This window comes from Rhincodon typus, chromosome 3 (assembly GCF_021869965.1).
Source record: "Rhincodon typus isolate 14 chromosome 3, sRhiTyp1.1, whole genome shotgun sequence".
Classification (NCBI taxonomy): domain Eukaryota; kingdom Metazoa; phylum Chordata; class Chondrichthyes; order Orectolobiformes; family Rhincodontidae; genus Rhincodon; species Rhincodon typus.
This window is the reverse complement of record NC_063334.1, coordinates 122,921,976-122,940,453: the sequence shown is the minus strand read 5'-3', so window position 1 is coordinate 122,940,453 and position 18,478 is coordinate 122,921,976. Positions and strand designations below refer to the sequence as shown.

The 18,478-nt window shown below is 42.2% G+C and overlaps 1 protein-coding gene across 1 annotated transcript in view; it reads left to right on the top strand.

Annotated features, from left to right (window-relative positions):
• LOC125482802 overlaps window positions 1-18,152 on the top strand; it is a 31,350-nt gene extending 13,198 nt beyond the window's left edge. Inside the window, exons 3-5 of the mRNA XM_048595152.1 lie at window positions 498-848; window positions 5,176-5,269; window positions 17,958-18,152. Coding sequence (XP_048451109.1) covers window positions 498-848; window positions 5,176-5,269; window positions 17,958-17,973 — 461 coding nt within the window. The 3' untranslated portion in view covers window positions 17,974-18,152. The remainder of the gene's footprint in view (window positions 1-497; window positions 849-5,175; window positions 5,270-17,957) is intronic.
• Window positions 18,153-18,478: the final 326 nt, after the last annotated feature.

Below are 18,478 nucleotides of genomic sequence, written 5' to 3'. Positions count from 1 at the left end.
GCTGCTTGGCCTGCTGTGTTCATCCAGCCCTGCACCTTGTTGTCTCACCTTCACTGCACCTCCAGTTTTCAGCTTTTTTGTTCATGTTTGAACCAAGGCTGTAATGAGGTCAGGAGCCGAGTGTCCCTGGCATAACCCAAACTGGGCATCACTGATCAGGTTATTACTGAGCAGGTGCTGTTTGATAGCACTGTTGATGGTGGGAAGCCAAAACAAGCAGGGTACTGGGATGTGTTAATGAATATTGAACCACTTCTCATTTCTGCTAATCTGAGAAACTTCCATATCCCTTACCCCGTATTCCCCATTTGTAGCCTTTTTAAAATCTGCACTGCTACCTGACCCCTTGACCCTACATTTCCTCGTATCTGTCGTGGGTCTGCACTACACCGGCCAAAGCCTTTATCAGCTAGACAGTGGGGAGAGCTTTGAAGTGGATTAAATTAAATTAATTTCATATGGGCACTGATCCATTCTGATGTTTATTTTTTCCTCAGCTGCTCAGGGAACTGTCTCAGTCGTGAGCGGGACAGAGGGAAATTCAGTTACTTTACCCTGTATCTTCATGACCAGAGACTTCGGCACCCTGTCCACTATTACCTGGATGAGGAAGAAGCCCTACCAACACATCGTTACATTTACAGCCCAATCAAAGGGAAATTGGACAACTGTAAATGGTGGAAATCGGTACGAGCTCATCGGGAATCCAGATAAGGGAAACGCATTGACCAGGATAAACCAGCTGAGTGTGAGGGACAATCATACTTACCTCTGTCAAGTGGAATACAGATCAAGTCTCAATTTTCAGTACCTGATCCAGAAAGAGATACGGCTACAGGTCATACCTAGTAAGAAACCATTCTCTCGTTCTTTAGTCTATAGAGAGTAACAGTGATGATGGGACGTAAGAAAAAGGATTCATCAGCCATTGGCATTTTTGGTATGACTCCTACTTCCAAGTTATAAGGCCAGGGGTTCAAGTTCCATTTGAGATTGTGTGACACTCCAGTGCAGCACTGATGGAATCCTGCACTGCTGAAGTCACCTTCTTTCTGTAAAGTTACTGAACTGAGGCTGTGCCTCGAATCTCAGATTCATATAGAGCATATTTAAGACAGTTTCTTAGGACAACTCATTTTGAAACCGACTAGGGACGAGGCAATTTTGCACCTGACTCTGAGTCAAAATTAGTAGGATATATAGAACAGCAGTAGAAGCTTTTCCATGGATATAAAAAAGAAAAGAAGATCTAAAAATGAGTGTTGATTCATTACAGGATGAGGGGAGATTAATAGTAGGAATGAAGGCAATGGCAGAGACTTTGAATAAAGATTTTGTCTCCACATAAGATAACACAAAAAACATCCCAAGAAAAGTAGAAAATCATATATAGCAAATCAAAGAAGGGACAAACTGAGCATAGTGGCTCAGTGGTTAGCACGGCTGCCTCACAGCACCAGGGAGCTGGGTTCGATTACATCTTCAGGCAACTGTTTATGTGGAGTTTGCATATTCTATCCACGTCTGCATGGGTCCCCTCCAGGTGCTCTGGTTTCCTCCCATAGTCCTAAGCTGTGCAGGTTAGATGGGTTGGCCATACTAAATTGCCCTTGGTGTCCAGGGTTGTGCAGGCCAAGTAGAATGACCATGGGAAATGTGGGGTAACAGGGATAAGGTGGGTCTGGATGGGATGCTCTTCAGAGGATGGGTGTAGATTCAATGGGCCAAATGGCCTGCTTTCCCACTGTAGGGATTCTGTGATAATTACAGGAGGAAAAAAAGCTGGGAAAATTATTGGGATTTAAGGCCCCTGGACCTGATCTCCTCCATCCTAGAGTCTTAAAAGAAGAGGCTGCAGAGTGCAGGTGTATTAGTTGTAACCATTCACAATTCCCTAGATTTAGGAAGCTCCAGGTGGATTCGAACATCAGAAATATAATGCTTCTCTCCAAGAAAGGGAGACAAAAGGCAGGAATCTACAGGCCATTTAGTCTTCTGTCCGTAATTGGGAGAAATGCTAGGATTCATTAATAAGGAGTTACTAGTAGGACATTTAGGAAATTGTGATATAATCAGGGAGAGTCAACATGGTTTTATAAAAGGGAAGTCATGTTTGACAGATGTTTATTAAAGTTCTTTGAGGATGTAACACACAGGATGGATAAAGAGAAAGCAGTAGACATAGTGCATTTGCATTTTCAAAAGGCATTCAATAAGGTGTCACATAAAAGGTGTAATTAGAGCATATAGTACTGTGAGTGATTTGTTAGAATGGATGGAGAATTGGCTAACAACAGGAAATATAAATTTTGAATGAATAGTTCATTTTCAGGTTGGCAAACTAAACCCAGTGAAGTGCAGAGTGGTCAACGCTAAAGGTTCAATGATTTACAATTTATATTAATGACTAGCAACTGCTAAGGATAAATAGGGACCGACTATAATTGTAGCTACATTTTATGTTGATATGAAGGTAGGTAGGAAAGCGAGTTATGAAGAAGTTATAGAGTTTGCAAAGAGATATAATAAAATTACCACAGTCCCATAGGCTCTCATAAGAGGTGGTGAATTTAACCTCAGGGTCACCACATCTCAGGAGAGGGACAAGGTTGAGAAGGTAGGATCTTCATGGTAACCTCAGCCTATACAGGAATTGAATCCACACTGTTGGCATCACTCGGCATTGCAAACCAGCTGGCAAGCTAACCAATCCCCAAAGGGTTTCATATAGATTAAGTGACTGGGCATAAGTTTGGCCGATGAAATATAATGTGGGGAAATGTGAGAATGTTCAGGAAGATTTGAAAAGTAGAGTTTTATTTAAAAGAAGAGAAATTGCAAAATGTGTTGGTACAGAGGAATCTGGGTATCCTTGTGTATGAATCACAAAATGTTGGTGTGCAGATATGGGTCTGTCTTAAGAAGGTGAATAAAGCATTAATCTTTATTGCAAAGGGGATTGAGTACATAATTAGAAAAGTCCTGCTATTACTGTACAGGAAATTGGTCAGACTTCACCTAATGTATTGTGCATTGTTTTGGTTTCCTTACTTACAGAGGGATGTACTTTCATTAGAAGCAGGTCAGTAAAGGTTCACCAAGCTGATTCCTGGAAAGAAAAGATTACCTGATGAGGAAAGATTGAACTTGTTGGGCCTGTACTCATTGGAATTTAAAAGAATAAGAGGTGATTTTATTAAAACATATAAAATACCAAGAAATCTTGAGGGGGTAAGTTCTGAGAGCAAGTTTCACCTGGTGTGGAATCTAGAACGAGGGAATACAGTTTCAAAATAAAAGATTTCCCATTTAAGCTAGAGATGAGGAGAAACACAGAAAAATAGGAATATGTGTACAAGAACAGATTATTCAGCCATTGAATCTGCTCCAACATTTATCATAGAATCCCTACAGTGTAGAAACAGGCTCTTTGGCCCAACAAGTCCATTCTGACCGTTAGAGCATCCCACCCAGACATACCTAATCTACACATCTCTGAACACTACAGGCCAATCCACTGTGCTCGCACATCTTTGGACTGTGGGAGGAAACTGGACCAAACCCACACAGACACAGGGAGAACGTGCAAACTCCACACAGATAGTCACCCATGAGTGGAATCAAACCCAGGTCCCTGGAGCTGTGAGGCAGTAGTGCTAACCACTGAGCTGCCCCATTTAATACAATCTTGGTAATTGAACATTTCAATGTTTTTTGAACCATCTATCCCATAATCCTTTCAACAAATAGTTAACAGAAATCTATCAATCTCTACTTTAAATATGCTCAAAGACTAAGTTTCCATATCCCTCTGGGGTAGAGAGTTCCAAAAAGTTCCAAAAACTTTGAGTAAAAAGAATTCTTCTATTTCTGTCTTAAATGGTATTCCCCTGAGTTATAAATTGTGACCCCCTGATTCTAGACTTCCCAACCAGGGAAATCTGACCTGTAGCTACCCTGTCAAGTCCATTCAATATTTTGTGGGTTTCAATGAGATGACCGCTCATTCTTCGAAACTCTCGAAAATGCAGACCCACTCTCTCTTTATCGGACAATCTCACCATCCCATGAAAAGTCTGGTGAACCTTCAGTGGACTCCCCCTCTGGCAATAATATCCTTCCTAAGATAAGGAGCCCAAAACTGCACTCAGGTGTGGTCTAACCAAGCACCTGTACAATTCTAGCAAAACTTCACTATTACTATACTCAAATCCTCTTAAGGTTAAAGGCTAACGTTCCATTAGCTTTCCGAATAGCTTCCTGCACCTCCATGTTAGTCTTCAGTGATTTATGGAAAAGACATTTTACTATACAATACAGGAGCCTTTGTCCATTTATACCTTCCAACTTCTTAACATTTATGAAATATTCTGTACCTCTGTTTTTCCTACCAAAATAGATAACCTCACATTTTCTACACTGTATTCCATATACCAAGTCTTGCCCATTCACTAACCCTGTACAAATCCTCCTGAAGCCACTTTATATCTCCCTTACAAAACACATTCCCAGCTTTGTATCATCGCAAATTTGGAAATATTACATTTCCTTCCCATCTCCAAATCATTGATATATGTTGCACCAAAGCGTCTGTTTCCGTGCTGTATGACTCTATTTACTTCTAACGCTGAGTATTTGCCCCTTAACATTGTAATTACAACAGTTTGACTGATTACAGTGATTATCATTGTATTTACCCTTGTCATCAAGTGATACAGCATTTATCCATGCCACTGTACTATTTACCCTCAGCAATTGCTACTGTATTTATCTGTATCAGCTTGCCCACATTGTTCACCTCTGAATATTGTGCAATTCACTGTACCACAGTACTCATCAACATCACTTTGAACTATAGTATTGGTTGTGATGGACATATACTACATCATTAACCTTTATCACTGTAAATACTACAGTTTTAATCCTGTCATTACAAAATATGACCGAATTAAACCCTTCATTGCAAATACTTTGGGATTAAGCCTGCCTCTGTGAAACAGTTATTTGGCATTCTTCATTCACATAGTCTGCCTAGTGTAGCTCATTACCCCAGCCTTCTTATCCTGCAATTGAGTTTCACACATGCCCACAGAATTTGATTATCCGTTCCTGGATTATTTGTCTGTCACCTTTGTTTGTCTCTGATTTGATCTCTCATTTTCTGTTCATTTGCAGAGACTTTCCCCATTGCTATATTATGCATTTCACTTGTGTTGAAACTCCCTCCCCTTCTGGTGATGTGGATCATTTTATACAGGGACAAAACCAGGTATGGAATATTGCTGGCAGATTCTTATCTTCAAATGCCTGAAGCTCGATTCATGGGTAAGCCTTCTCGTTGTGTATTGATTGGTGATTCAAACACTTGAACCTCCTGGTTGAGCCAACGATCCCACAGTAATACATCCAGTAGAGGTCACTGGATACCAGCAGGAGTAGGAACCTTGGCCTGCGTTTTCTCTCCCTATCCAAGTAACAGGGCACTTGGAGAGCCCTTAGAGCCCCAACTAGAATTCAGCTCAGCTCAGACTAGGGGATCAAAACTGGCTCCATCCTGATTTGCATGATTTAGCTCCTCACAGAATGAATGTGCTGAGCTACTCCCAGGTCATCTCAATTCACTGGAGGATAGTTTAAATTACAACCTCAGGGGATGTTGGATTAAAACGTGACGGAGTTGAATTTTATTCCAGTAGTTGATAATCAGATTCCTACTCGCTTTCCAATCTCAGTCCACCGAATTTCATGGAAAACACTAACCACTGACCACAATACTTGGAAAAAGAATAGAACACCTTGGGTATTGGTTGCTGTTCAGACGGTGACAGTGATGGCTGTCGCTGTGCTAAACTCTTCACTTTAATGACAGAGTTTTATTGAAAGGGCTTGATAATCTCTTTCTAAATCAGTCTTACCCAATAGGATTCTAATGCTCGCCATAGTTGTGGCAATCAGGTCATTAAATTCAACACATGATACAAAAGGTATGCAATATTAATGAATTAAGTGTACAATCCAAACATTTTGCGATGCAACAGCAAGACTGAAAGCCTAGAGCATTAGACTGAAGGCCTAAAGACCCCTGATTCAATCCTGGGTTTCTGCACTATAACCTGGATGCTTCCATTTTAAGAGCTCTTGTAACACCGTTTCTCTGGGTCAGGAGGCCTGGGTTTAAGTCTTGCCTTCTCCAGAGGTGCTTCATAATACCTCTAAACAGGTTAATTTTTAAAAAACAACAAAGGGTTGTGTCTATCTATTAACTGATTTGGAACATTGTGAACAATTTTGGGCCCTGTGTCTAAGGATGGCCTTTGAGGGGGTCCTGAGGAGGTTCACAGGAATGATTCTGGGGACAAAGAGCTTGTCATAAGAAGAGTGGTTGAGGACTCTGAATCTATATTCGATGGAGTTTAGAAGGATGAAGTGGGGTATTTCTATGAAACTTATTGAGAGGCCTGGATAGAGTGGACATGGAGAAGATGCCTTCATTGCTCAGTCCTTTGACTATAGGAGTCATATTGAGGTTGTACAGGACATTGTGAGGCCTCTTCTGAAGTATTGTGTCTAGTTCTGGTTGCCCTGTTATAGGAAGGATATTATTAAATTAGAGCGGGTTCAGGAAAGATTTACCAGGATGAGTTTATAAGTTATAAGTTATAAAGAAAGGCTAGGTAGGCTGGGACTTTCTTCACTGGAGCTTACGATGTTGGGAGGTGACCTTATATAAGTTTATAAAATCATAAGGGGTATAGATAGGGTAAGTAGTAGATATCTTTTCTCTAGGATGGAGGATTTCAAGACTTGGGGGCATATTTTAAGGTGAGAGGAGAAAGTTTTAAAAAAGACATGAGGGACATTTTTTTTTACGTAGAGGCTGGTTCACATGTGGAATGAACTTCCTGAGGAAGTGGTGGATGTGGGCATTGTGACAACATTTAAAAGACGCTTAGGTAAGTACATGAATAAGAAAGGTTTGGAGGGATACGGGCCAGGAGCAGGCAGGTGGGACTAGTTTAGTTTGGGATTATTGTCAGCGTGGACTGGTTGGACCGAAGGGTCTGTTTCCGTGCTATATGACTCTGTGACTTTAGATTTCCACTAACAGGAGAAAGCCTAAGAGTGAAGGGATGACCCTTTAGAACTGAGAGGAGGAGGAATTTCTTCAGCCAGAGAGTAGTGAATCTGTGGAACTCACTGAACAGGACACTGTGGAGGGAAGTCATTGAGTGTCTTTAAGACTGAGATAGGTTCTTAATTAGTCAGGGGATCAAGGGTTACAGGGAGAAGGAAGGAGAATGGATGAAAACATATCAGCCATGCAGACTCAATGGGCTGAATAGCCTGATTCTGCTTATGTGTCTTATAGTATTACATGTTTCATTTCTCACAGCATGCTTCAGGTTATTTAACAAAAACACAAATTTCTTTAAGAATGAACTATCAGAATTGATACATTTGGAGACTTAGGAAGGAAAAAATTATGATCTTTACACATAGGCTCCTGCTCTTTGAGTTTTGTTTTACTTATGCTCTATCACCCTTCATTTATAGACACCGCTGTTACAATTAGGATGGAAGGAGTGCACTGTCTCGCTCTCTCTGTCTCTCTCTCTCTCTCTCTCTCTGTCTCTGCTTCTGTCTAGTCCTACTGCTCCATGGGTCACAACATAAATTTAAAAACATTTCACTCAAGTCTCAAATGATCAATCATATACTTTCACTATGTGTTAAACTTGGATTGAAAAGATTCATCAAACGAGTTTCTTTCACAATCCCAAAATTGTTGGTTTATTATAAAACAAAACCTGCCGAGGTGTTCATCAAAATACTTCTTAAGGAGAGTTCCTGTCTATACCATCATTTCAGTGAGTCCCAGTTACCTACAACCCTCTGGGTGGGAAAAGCTTTCCTCAAATCCCTTCTAAGTGCCCCACCCCAATTCTTGCATTAAAACTGTGCCCCTGGTTATTGATCCCTTTACAAAGGGGAAAGGTCTCCAACTATCTAACCTGTCTATGACCCTCTGAAGTGCATACACTCAATCAGATCCCCTTCTCAGCCTTCTCGACTCTAACGAAACCAACCCAATCCTATCTAGTCTCTCCAAACCTGAATTTTTCCAGTCCAGGCAACATCCTGGTGAATCTCTTTGGCACCCTCTCTAGTACAATAACATTCTTCCTATAGTGTGGCAACCACAACTTCTAAACTGCAGAGAATATGGGCACAGTCTCCTTAATCACTCCTTATCAGAAATTCCAGTGTCCCAGGAACCGGTCTGGTGAATCTCTCTTTATGGCAAGTCTATCCTTCCTTAGGCAAAGAGACTAGAACCATACTCCAGGTATAGTCTCACAGGTGCTCTATTGAATTGAAGGGAGATCGCTACTACTGTGCTGAAATCCTCTTGCAATAAAGGACAACATACTATTTGCCCTCTGAATTGCTTGCTGCACCTTCATATTAGCTTTCATCGACTTATGAACAAGGGCACCAAGGTTCATTGGGCATGAACACTTTCCAGTCTCGCAATATTAAAGCAGTACTCTGCAACTTTCGCCTGTCTAAATCCACTTGAAGCCTCTTTGCATCCTCCTCACAACTCATATTCTAACCAAGTTTTGTATCAATGGAAATTTGGAAATATTTAGCGACATTCTTTCTTTATTAACGGGATGTGGGCATCGCTGGCTAGGCAGCATTTATTTCCCATCCCTAATTGCCCAGAGGGAAGTTCAGAGTCAACCACATTGCTGTGGGTGTGGAGTCACATTTAGGCCAGACCAGGTAAGGATAGCAGTTTCCTTCCCTAAAGGATATTAGTGAACCAGATGGATTTTTCCAACAATCGACAATGGATTCATGGTCATCATTAGATTCTTAATTCCAGATATTTTATCAAATTCAAATTCCACCATCTGCCTTGGCAGGATCTGAACCCGGGTCCCCAGAACATTATCTGGGTCTCTGGATTAACAGTCCAGCGAAAATACCACTCGGCCATCGCCTCCCTCTGAGTACATTACTGAGTAAAGTACATTTTTAGTAAGAGAAAATACATTTCTCACTGAGGCCTAAATCCAGATGTCTCGTAACCAAATCCAGGATCCATCATTTTTACATAGGTTGCAGTGAGATCTAAATTGCACATTTTTGGTTTCAGTGCTTCTCCCCAAGCCACAACTATCTCACTTTCCCTCTTGGGTATTTTTGCCTTTCAGAAGTGCTTGCTTTTGTTTAAAATAAAGTATTATTTATTTAAACACTGGACATTACCTTTCTACCATCAAACTTTATAACGTATTTTTCAAATCCACTGCAGCCAACATCCTCCACATACCTTCATAATTGCCCTTGTTTAGATCCAAGACTCTACTTTCAGAATGAACTAAGTTTTCATATTATGGTCACTACCTGCAGTGTAGTAGCAGGCCATTCAGATCAGTCAAGACTAACCCTCCGAAGAGCATCCCAAACAGACCCACCTCCCATATCCCATGCATTACCCTGTGCATCCCTGGACACAATGGGCAATTTACTGTGGCCAATTCATGTAACCTGCACATCTTTGGACTTGGGAGGAAACCCACGCAGACATGGAGAGAATGTGCAAACTCCACACAGACAGTCACCCGAGGCTGGAATCAAACCTGGGTCCTTGGAGCTTTGAGAGGCAGTGCTATCTACTGTGCCACCATTGCCAGGAGTGACAGTGGAATTAATGTCGGTGGACAAGAAACATATTGGAATGGAAATCTCCTAGGAGAGAGGAGCAGAACTTCTTCAAGTGGACATGCCTAGAAAAGATGTGGCAGTGAGTTAAATACTAAATAAAAACTAAAAGAACTGTGGATGCTGTAAGTCAGGAACAAAAATTCAAGTTGCTGGAAAAGCTCAGCAGGTCTGGCAGAATCTGTGAAGAAAAATCAGAGTCAACATTTTGGGTCCGGTGACCCTTCCTCAGAACTGATGGTAGCTAATGTCCACTATGTTAATTTCACTGTCACTCCTGGTGTTTGACTAGGTATTTGCTCCTCCGAGCCAGATCATTATCAACTCCTTTATCTGTCCAACTGTTCTTCTCTCCCTTTGCGCTCTATCCCCACCTATTGTTTACTTCTTACCCCCTCCTCCCACCCTATCTTCTGCATATAACCCAACGTTTTCCCAGCTACTATCAGTTCCCAGGAAGGATCACCAGACTTGAAATGTTAACTCTGATTTCTCTTCACAGGTGCTGCCAGACCTGCTGAGCTTTTTCAGCAAATTCTGTTTCTGGTCCTGATTTACAGCATCCACAGTCCTTTTGATTTCTAATTATTTTAAAAAAACATAATTGTTTTGTGGCCCATAAACAAGATCTACCAATGTTTTTTGCCTCATTTCTGTTTTGTATCTCAACCGAAACAAATTCTAGTTCCTGTTCTCCCGTTCAGAAATCTTCTCTCACTGGGGTCCACTGATTCCATCTCTTGTTATCAGCACTAGTCTATCTCCTTTCCCTTTTTGCCTATCCCTGTTAAACATCTGATATCCTTTACAATTCAGATCTCTGTCTTGGTCACCCTGCAACCATGTCTCCCTAATGAGAATGAAATCATTCATTCAACTCTACTAGCACCAAAAATTCACCTATGTTGTTGCAAATGCTACATGCATCCAAATAGAGTGCTTTTAATTCTTTGTTAACAACATTCTGAAATTTGACCCTGGTTGACTCTAGAATTTGTTTTTGCTGCTTTCCATTTTCATTAACTTTTTTTCTATGTCTGCTAGCAGCTTTGTTTTTTTCTAACCAAATTCTCTTGTAGGTTCCCACTCCCCTGAGAAGCTACTTTAAACCCCGCTTAACAGCGGTCACAAATCACCCTGTGAGGATATTAGTCCCAGTCCCTGTTATAATCTGTCTTCCTTGTACAGGTCCCATTTGACCCAAAACTAGTCCCAATGCTGCAGAAATCCAAAGCTCTCTCTCCTACACAATTTTTCAAGTGATATACTCATTCACTTAGTTTTCCTATTTCTATAATTACATGCTTGTGAATATAAGACCATACATCTTATTATCTTAACTTCACTGGAATGGAGTATTTGGGGTAATCGTAAGATTACTGCCTTAAGGATCCTGCTTTTCAGTCTCTTGCTTACCTTCCTAAATTCTATTTTTAGGACCTCATCCTCTTTCTATCTGTATTGTTGACGCCCACTTTGGCATATGTGGTTACAGTTGACTCTCTGCCTTCCCTGGCCTATATCTGCAGTGTGACCACTTTGTTAAACATGCTATCCATGTAGTTCTAAATGTTATCGATATACCATAGTGACTTCAGCCATTTCCCAGGTTCCAAGGCCGAGAGTTCATGTTTTTTGCAGCTGGAGACATTTCCTGCACATGATCATCTCGGCCACATGGTATACCATGGGCATCCCATGCAGCTGGGCAATTCTGCCATGCTTAAACTTACTTTCGGCCTACCTCCTTTAAACTGAATATTGAAGAGCAACTCTCAGTAGCAGCCATGCCGTCCTGTCCATCACAAGAACCTCAGTTGGCTTTCTAAAACTGATGACTACTAGCCAAGTTCTTCAGTGAGCATTCCATGTTATTAGATTCTTGGTAATGTTGATCCTGCCTAGCGCATGCCCTGTGTGATGTAGCCTGTATGCCTCTGTCCTAGTTTTCTTTTTCACCCTATGATCTGTACATCCTTGCTTAGTATGATCTGCTTGTACTGCTCATAAATCAGGCTTTTTACTGTACTTAGGTACACGTGACAATAAATCAATCACTTGGATTGTAAATCAATTATTTGGGTAGATTCCCCAGGAAAATTTCAGAGCTCCTCAGGGTGGTATCACTGAGTGAAATGTAAACAGTGTTTAGAGACACCTGGATAAAAGAGGAAGACAGTAGATAACAACATCGAAGTTCTTTTCTTCTCTCATTGAGCAAATGGCCCTTCAGCTTCCAGGGGTCACTAGTGATCTGACATTGGGCAATATTCATATCTAACAACATAGTAATTGTAGATCCATATATAACTTTTGTCTAATTGCAATGTGGTTGATTGTTCCATGTCCAGTTAATAACAGACAAAACTTACGGCCCAACGAGTGACACCCATTCTCATACCCACTCCTGCTACTTCACAGAATCACAGCTTTGTTAAGGCACAGGACGAGCCAATCGGCCCAACATGCCTGCACTTGATCACAACTCAGTGTTCTGTGGCTTTAAAAGTGAAGCAATTTGCCACATGTTTTGTTGTATTGGGCAACACTGTTCTAGATTGGAATTTACATTGCATGTGAATGAATCCTTGCACATTGACACAGGTAATAATATTCTGATTTAATTTTACAAATTGTCTTTATTCATAATTAGGCATTTTTTATTGCTTAAAAATATCAACATTTATTAGATGAATTTTACTTGTTTGATAGTGGGTTATGATCTTGACAGGCCAAAATGAAAAGTTGGAGGTGCATTGAAGACATGGAAAACTACATGACATAATTGGCTGAGTTTCCTTTAGTTACATTGATAATTTGGATTTATTGACTATATAAAAATGGTTCTTCTTGCTAATATGATTTTAGTTGGTATCCTTGTATGATCCCATTTAACTAATCAAAAAGGTAGTAACAAAACCACCATTAAAACTACACATAGTGTAACCATGGAAACAGTAGATTCTTAACCTGTATATCCATAAATAATGTAGCCATGGTGACCACACACAAATTGTACCTTTACTTACTGATTTGAGCCCATAGAATGTAATGTTCTAATATTCTTGTTTATCATTTGGGTATTAATTTACATTTATTTGAAAAGAACCACTTTTGTAAAATTATTTCTCCTTTGATAACTTTGGGGCAATTCATTCTCATTTTAATCAATCAGTAGAAGAGTAATGTCTCTGTAGATACTGCACTTATGGGAACCGCATCGACAGAATATACCCCCCTATTTACTGAATTTCCAACATATTAACACATGGAGCTGAATCTTACGTTGTTTTAGCTAAGTCTGAGTTGCATGACATTTTTCGAAGGTTTTTTGCTGCATGCGGATCTTACCAATTTCAAATCATTAATTACTGATCCTGCCTTTATGGTGTCTCTCACATCCATGTTTCCGCCCTATCCCAGAACAACTTGCCATTCAGCAGATATCCATTGGAATATCTATATCACTTGTGCCTGCAGTAACTTTAAAAGCCCATTGTGCACCTGGACGGGCTTTGGCTATTTGAAGCTGCTCTGCTTACTCAAGGAAGGAGGCAGAACATGTTGGAGAAGGGGAAGGTGGCACTGCAATTCTCCAACAGGTAGCTGGAGGACCCAGTGAATGGAGCAGTCCAGAAGAGAGACACCTTGGCCCAGGGGACTGGCAGAGGAGACTCTGCCAGCCTGGTATATGGACACCACCTTGCACATTGGAAACAAGTTTGAGGATGATACAAAAGTAGCTAGGAAAGCAAGCAGTGAAGATGACACAAACAGTCTGCAGAGGGATACAGACGGGCTAAGCGACTGGCAAAAATTTGGCAGATGGAATGTAATGTGGGGAAATATGAGGTTTTGCACTTTGGCAGGAAAAATAGAGGAACTAAATATTATTTAAGTGGAAAAGGATTGCAGAGGGCTACAGAACAGAGGGATTTAGGAGTCTTCATCAATGAATCACAAAAAGCTAACATCTAAGTTCAGGGGGTAAAAGGGAAGGCAAATGGAATGTCAGCCAGCAATTCAAAAAGAAGGTCAATGAACTTCTCTGTGTCACCAAGGTAAATGCCATACTCTTCTGTCTTGCACCTCACATCCACTCAGTTGTAATGTTAGGCCTAGAAAGTGTGGGACCACTATCTGGTGAGCACCACACTATGAAAGCTTCACTGCTGGCTGAGGAAGAAACACTAAACCACTGCAACTCAGAGAACTGCTGGAGACCAGGCACTGCTCAGCACCTGGCTGAGAGGACCCAGTGCTGTCAGCTCTCAGGAACCTCAGCCACATGCACAGGGAAGAACAGCAGTAGCAGACAGGTTTGTGAGAGACAATGGCCTACATTGCCCAGAAACTGCAACAATGCAGTGAATCATGTGACCATATCCATGGGCAGAATGACACCTAGCATGGAGTGTCAGGTCCAGCACCATCATAGACTGCTGGAGAGTGCACATCTGTACTCCATTGCCCCAGCCATTGGTCCTCAAGTACCAAGGCATGGTGACATGAGGGCAGGGAAACTTGACCCCAGTCCTCACATCAAAACAGGGCAGTGCCAGGAGGCAACCAGCTGGAGGAGGCTCCCTGAAAGTGGCAACACAGGTGGCCAAGGCGATTAAGAAGGCATATGGCATGCTTACTTTCATCAGCCAGGGCATGAAGTCCAAGAGTTGGCAAACCATGTTGCAGCTATATAGAACACTTGTTAGGCTGCATTTGGAGTATTGTGTGCAGTTTTGGTTGCCACACTACCAGAAGGATGTGGAAGCTTTGGAGAGAGCACAGAGAACGTTCACGAGGATATTGCCCGGTTTTGAGGGTGTTGGCTATGAGGAAAGGTTAAAAAGACTAGGATTGTTTTCACTGGAAAGACGGTGACTGAGAGGAGACCTGATAGAGGTCTACGAAATTATGAGAGGCATAGATAGGGTGGATAGTCAAAGGCTTTGTCCCAGGGTTGAAGTTTCAATTACAAGGGGGCACAGGTTCAAGGTGAGAGGGGGAAAGTTTAAGGGAGAAGTGCGAGAGAAGTTTTTCATGCAAAGTGTAGTTGGAGCCTGTTATGCACTGTCAGAAGAGGTGGTGGAACAAGGCACATTGGCGACATTTAAGAGGCATCTGGATGGTTACATGAATAGGAAGGGAAAAGAGGGATATGTACCGAATAAGGGCAGAAAGTTTGTTTTTTAGTTTAGTTAGGACATGATAATCAGCACAGGCTTGGAAGACTGAAGGGCCTGTTTCTGTGCTGTACTTCTCTTTTGTTCTTTTGAACCACACATATACCGCGCTACACATTTCAAGCAGAGCACTGCAAAGGTAGCCAGAACCTCTAGCTCCACCCTTCCTGGCACCCTCAGAGAGGGTCAACTTACATTTGGCAAGAAGACCGTCGGCATGTGTGGCCTGTCTAGACACAGGCACCTCTGAGGTTTGCCTCACCAAACCTCCAGGGCCAATGGGCTCAACGGCTGAGCAGGCTTACTGCACCCAGCTGTAGAAGCAAGGGTACACTGAGACTTAGTGAGAGGGGGGAGGAAGAAGAAAACACATTGGGGGCACTTTGGTGGCAAATGTAAAAGTGGCCAGTTTCTGCATAAGTGTACCTGATGTCAGCTTTCCTGTGGTTGAGAGTCTCCATGTGCAGGTGCTAAACACATTTTCACAGCTTCTAGCAACACTTTGTTGCCAGAGACAAGGTTCCCTGGATGGATGAAGGTTCCCGTCTGGGACCAGGGGCAACAATTTGCAAACATAGCATTTGATCAGGGTGAAACGTAGGCTGTGGTGGCGCAGGGAGGTGCAACACACAGAGAGGGTCAATGGTGTAGGGTGGCCAGGGAGCAGGGCAGCCTCCATGTTGTGTGGGTTGGCAACCAATGTTCTTTTCCTTTAAAAGCCCAATGATCAGTGTTTGCTGCAGCCCCGTCCCTCACAGGTCGAGTCACTTACCCTGCCCTCTCCAAGTGTGGCTGCAGCCATTTTCTTCCCCATTGTGCACTTTTGATTTCCAGCACTTTGGACGGTAACAGCGAATACTTCTCAGCCCATGGTTTACAGCCTCAGCCTCACCATGCCAGTAAGACCCAAACACCAACATCCCCATCCAATAGCTGATCAATCAATCCCACAGGCTTCACATTTCCCCTAGTCCCTACCCAACCACCGACATTTGCAAAACCTGTTCACGTTTCCCTTCCAGCCCCTGACACACAAGGTGATCACACCAGGCCTGATTATTCACTTGTCCTCATAACCATGGATGACCATCTCCCTTGCTCTATCATATCCTACCAAGTCATACTGTACTATATCCCCCTTGTCAATTCCTGCAGCACCTTTCCCCCCAGCATTGTACAGTGCCCTTGCCCAGAGCCTGCAGGCCGTAGTCACAGAGGATAACCCGGCAAGGCTGAATTCTACAGAAATGGCGAAACTTGCCTTCCACCCCTGCCCCCTTCCTTAGTTTCTGTGGACAGACCCCAACAGACTGACCATGGCGCACCCCTTGACCAACGTGACCGGACGATCGCAGACAAGACGTGCCCAGACCCCTAACTGGTGTCTCTGGTTGCTAACTGCATTAGGGAACCCCCTCCCCTCCACCCCCACCACCCCCCACCCCCGTCCTGGACTTGCTGCTATGGAGCCGAGAAAATGAATCTGCCAGCTGCTCACTCTGGTTTCTATGTCATGTTTTCCTGATATAGAGTTTGTTTGGTGGGTTTAGTAAGATAGGAGGCTGAATATTAAAGAAGTGAGTTGTGGCATTAACAAGGTGTTTAACAAGCAATAATCCCCATCAATTGGTAACTCATTGCTGCCTAGCAAGAATACTGCCTGGAATGAGATGATCTTGACGTTGAGGTGGCCCTCAATGGACTTTTCGTCCAATTCTGCTACACACCTTGTCCACCTCACACCAAGATTGTACCCGTGGTCTTCACACATCGATAAATAAGCATTAAAATTCACTGTGACTGACTATGGAACAGCAGATGTGAGAATTGGTTGGTCAGTTGGTCAGTACTTCATGATTAATTTGATTTTTTAATATAAAACCACCATTACTTCACGATTCATTAAAAATTGATTGAAATTGAAATGCCTGAACTTCCTCAATTCGAGATTGTTCTGATTTACTGAACAGAAGACTTTACAATGAAAATTGTACAATCTGTTATTAGGAAATACTGATTTAGTGGGACAGTAACATACAACAGTTTCTGTTTATTGAGATCTTCCATTGTGCGTTCAGTTCCATCAATCAGGAGACTAGCGATGGAACCCATTACTCATTTGATGAAATCTATGCAGAGTCCAAATGAATTTCATGGCTTACATTTATATAGTGCTTTTAACATGGGAAATGTCCCATTGTACTACACAAAGACATAAGGACACAGAATCTAAAGCTCCTTAAAACCTATATCTTTGAGCAATTACAGTCATAGAGGTGTACAGCATGGAAATAGACCCTTCGGTCCAACTTGTCCATGCTGACCAGATATCCTAAATTAATCATAGAATCCTGATAATCATAGAATCCCTACAGTGTGGAAACAGATCCTTCGGTCCAACACTACAGGGTAAATAGCCCCAGCCTATTCAGACTTTCCCTATAGCTCAAGCCCTCCAACCCTGGCAACATATTTGTAAATTTTTTCTGAACTCTTTCAAGTTTCACAACATCCTTCCTATAGCAGGGAGACCAGAATTGCAAGCAACATTACAATAGTAGCTAACCAATGTCCTGTACAGCCGCAACATGACCTCCCAACTCCTATACTCAATGCACTGACCATTGAAGGCAAGAGTGCCAAATGCCTTCTTTACTATTCTATCTACCTGTGACTCTACTTTCAAGGAACCTGCACTGCAAGGTCTCTTTGTTCAGCAACACTCCCCAGGACCTTACCATGAAGTTTTGTCTTGATATTCTCTTTGTGATTTGGTGTCAAACTGCCTAATTACATTTCAGTAATCTTGACTTTACGATGTGTTAAAGATGATAGATAGATGGAAGTTTTGCTTTTTCTGTTTTAAAATAGGGACGGCTGCACAGTATCAGTGTTGAACACAAATACTGATGTTCTTTACAATGTGTTGTTGGGGGTGGAATCCTATTGAAACAGCCACTCATTGTATCTGAAGGTGCAGGAAGAGCTTTTATTTACTGTCAATGTGGTTAACTTTAATTGCTCTTGTTTTGTGTCCAGGAAGGAGCAAGACTGACTCATCACAGATGGCTGAGAAACTTCGTGTACCAACTGCAATTTAAACCTATTCCACTCGCCGTGCACTGAATCCCATTCGCAACTTAAGCTGGGAGATAGCAAGGACTGCAGATGCTGGAAGTCAGAGTCAATAATATGTGGATTTGGAGAAGCACAGCAGGTCAGACAGCATCCGAGGAGCAGGACAGTCCTGATGGAGAGTCCTGACCTGAAACGTTGACTTTCCTGCTCCTCGGATGCTGTCTGACCTGCTGTGCTCCTCCAACTCCACAACTTAAGCTGGACTTGCTCTACTGATCATCCGTTGTGTGATTTGATAGGGGTGCACTCCCATCTTCCTAAAGACAGTTCAGATGGTCAACAAAATGCTGGTCATGCCACTGATTCTCACTGATTCTCCCAGGAAACCACAAAAGCAAATTCCCAGGTCATGTGTGCAAAATTCCTGATGCTATTCAATTTTTAAAATTCATTCACAGGATGTAGCCATCACTGGCTGGGGC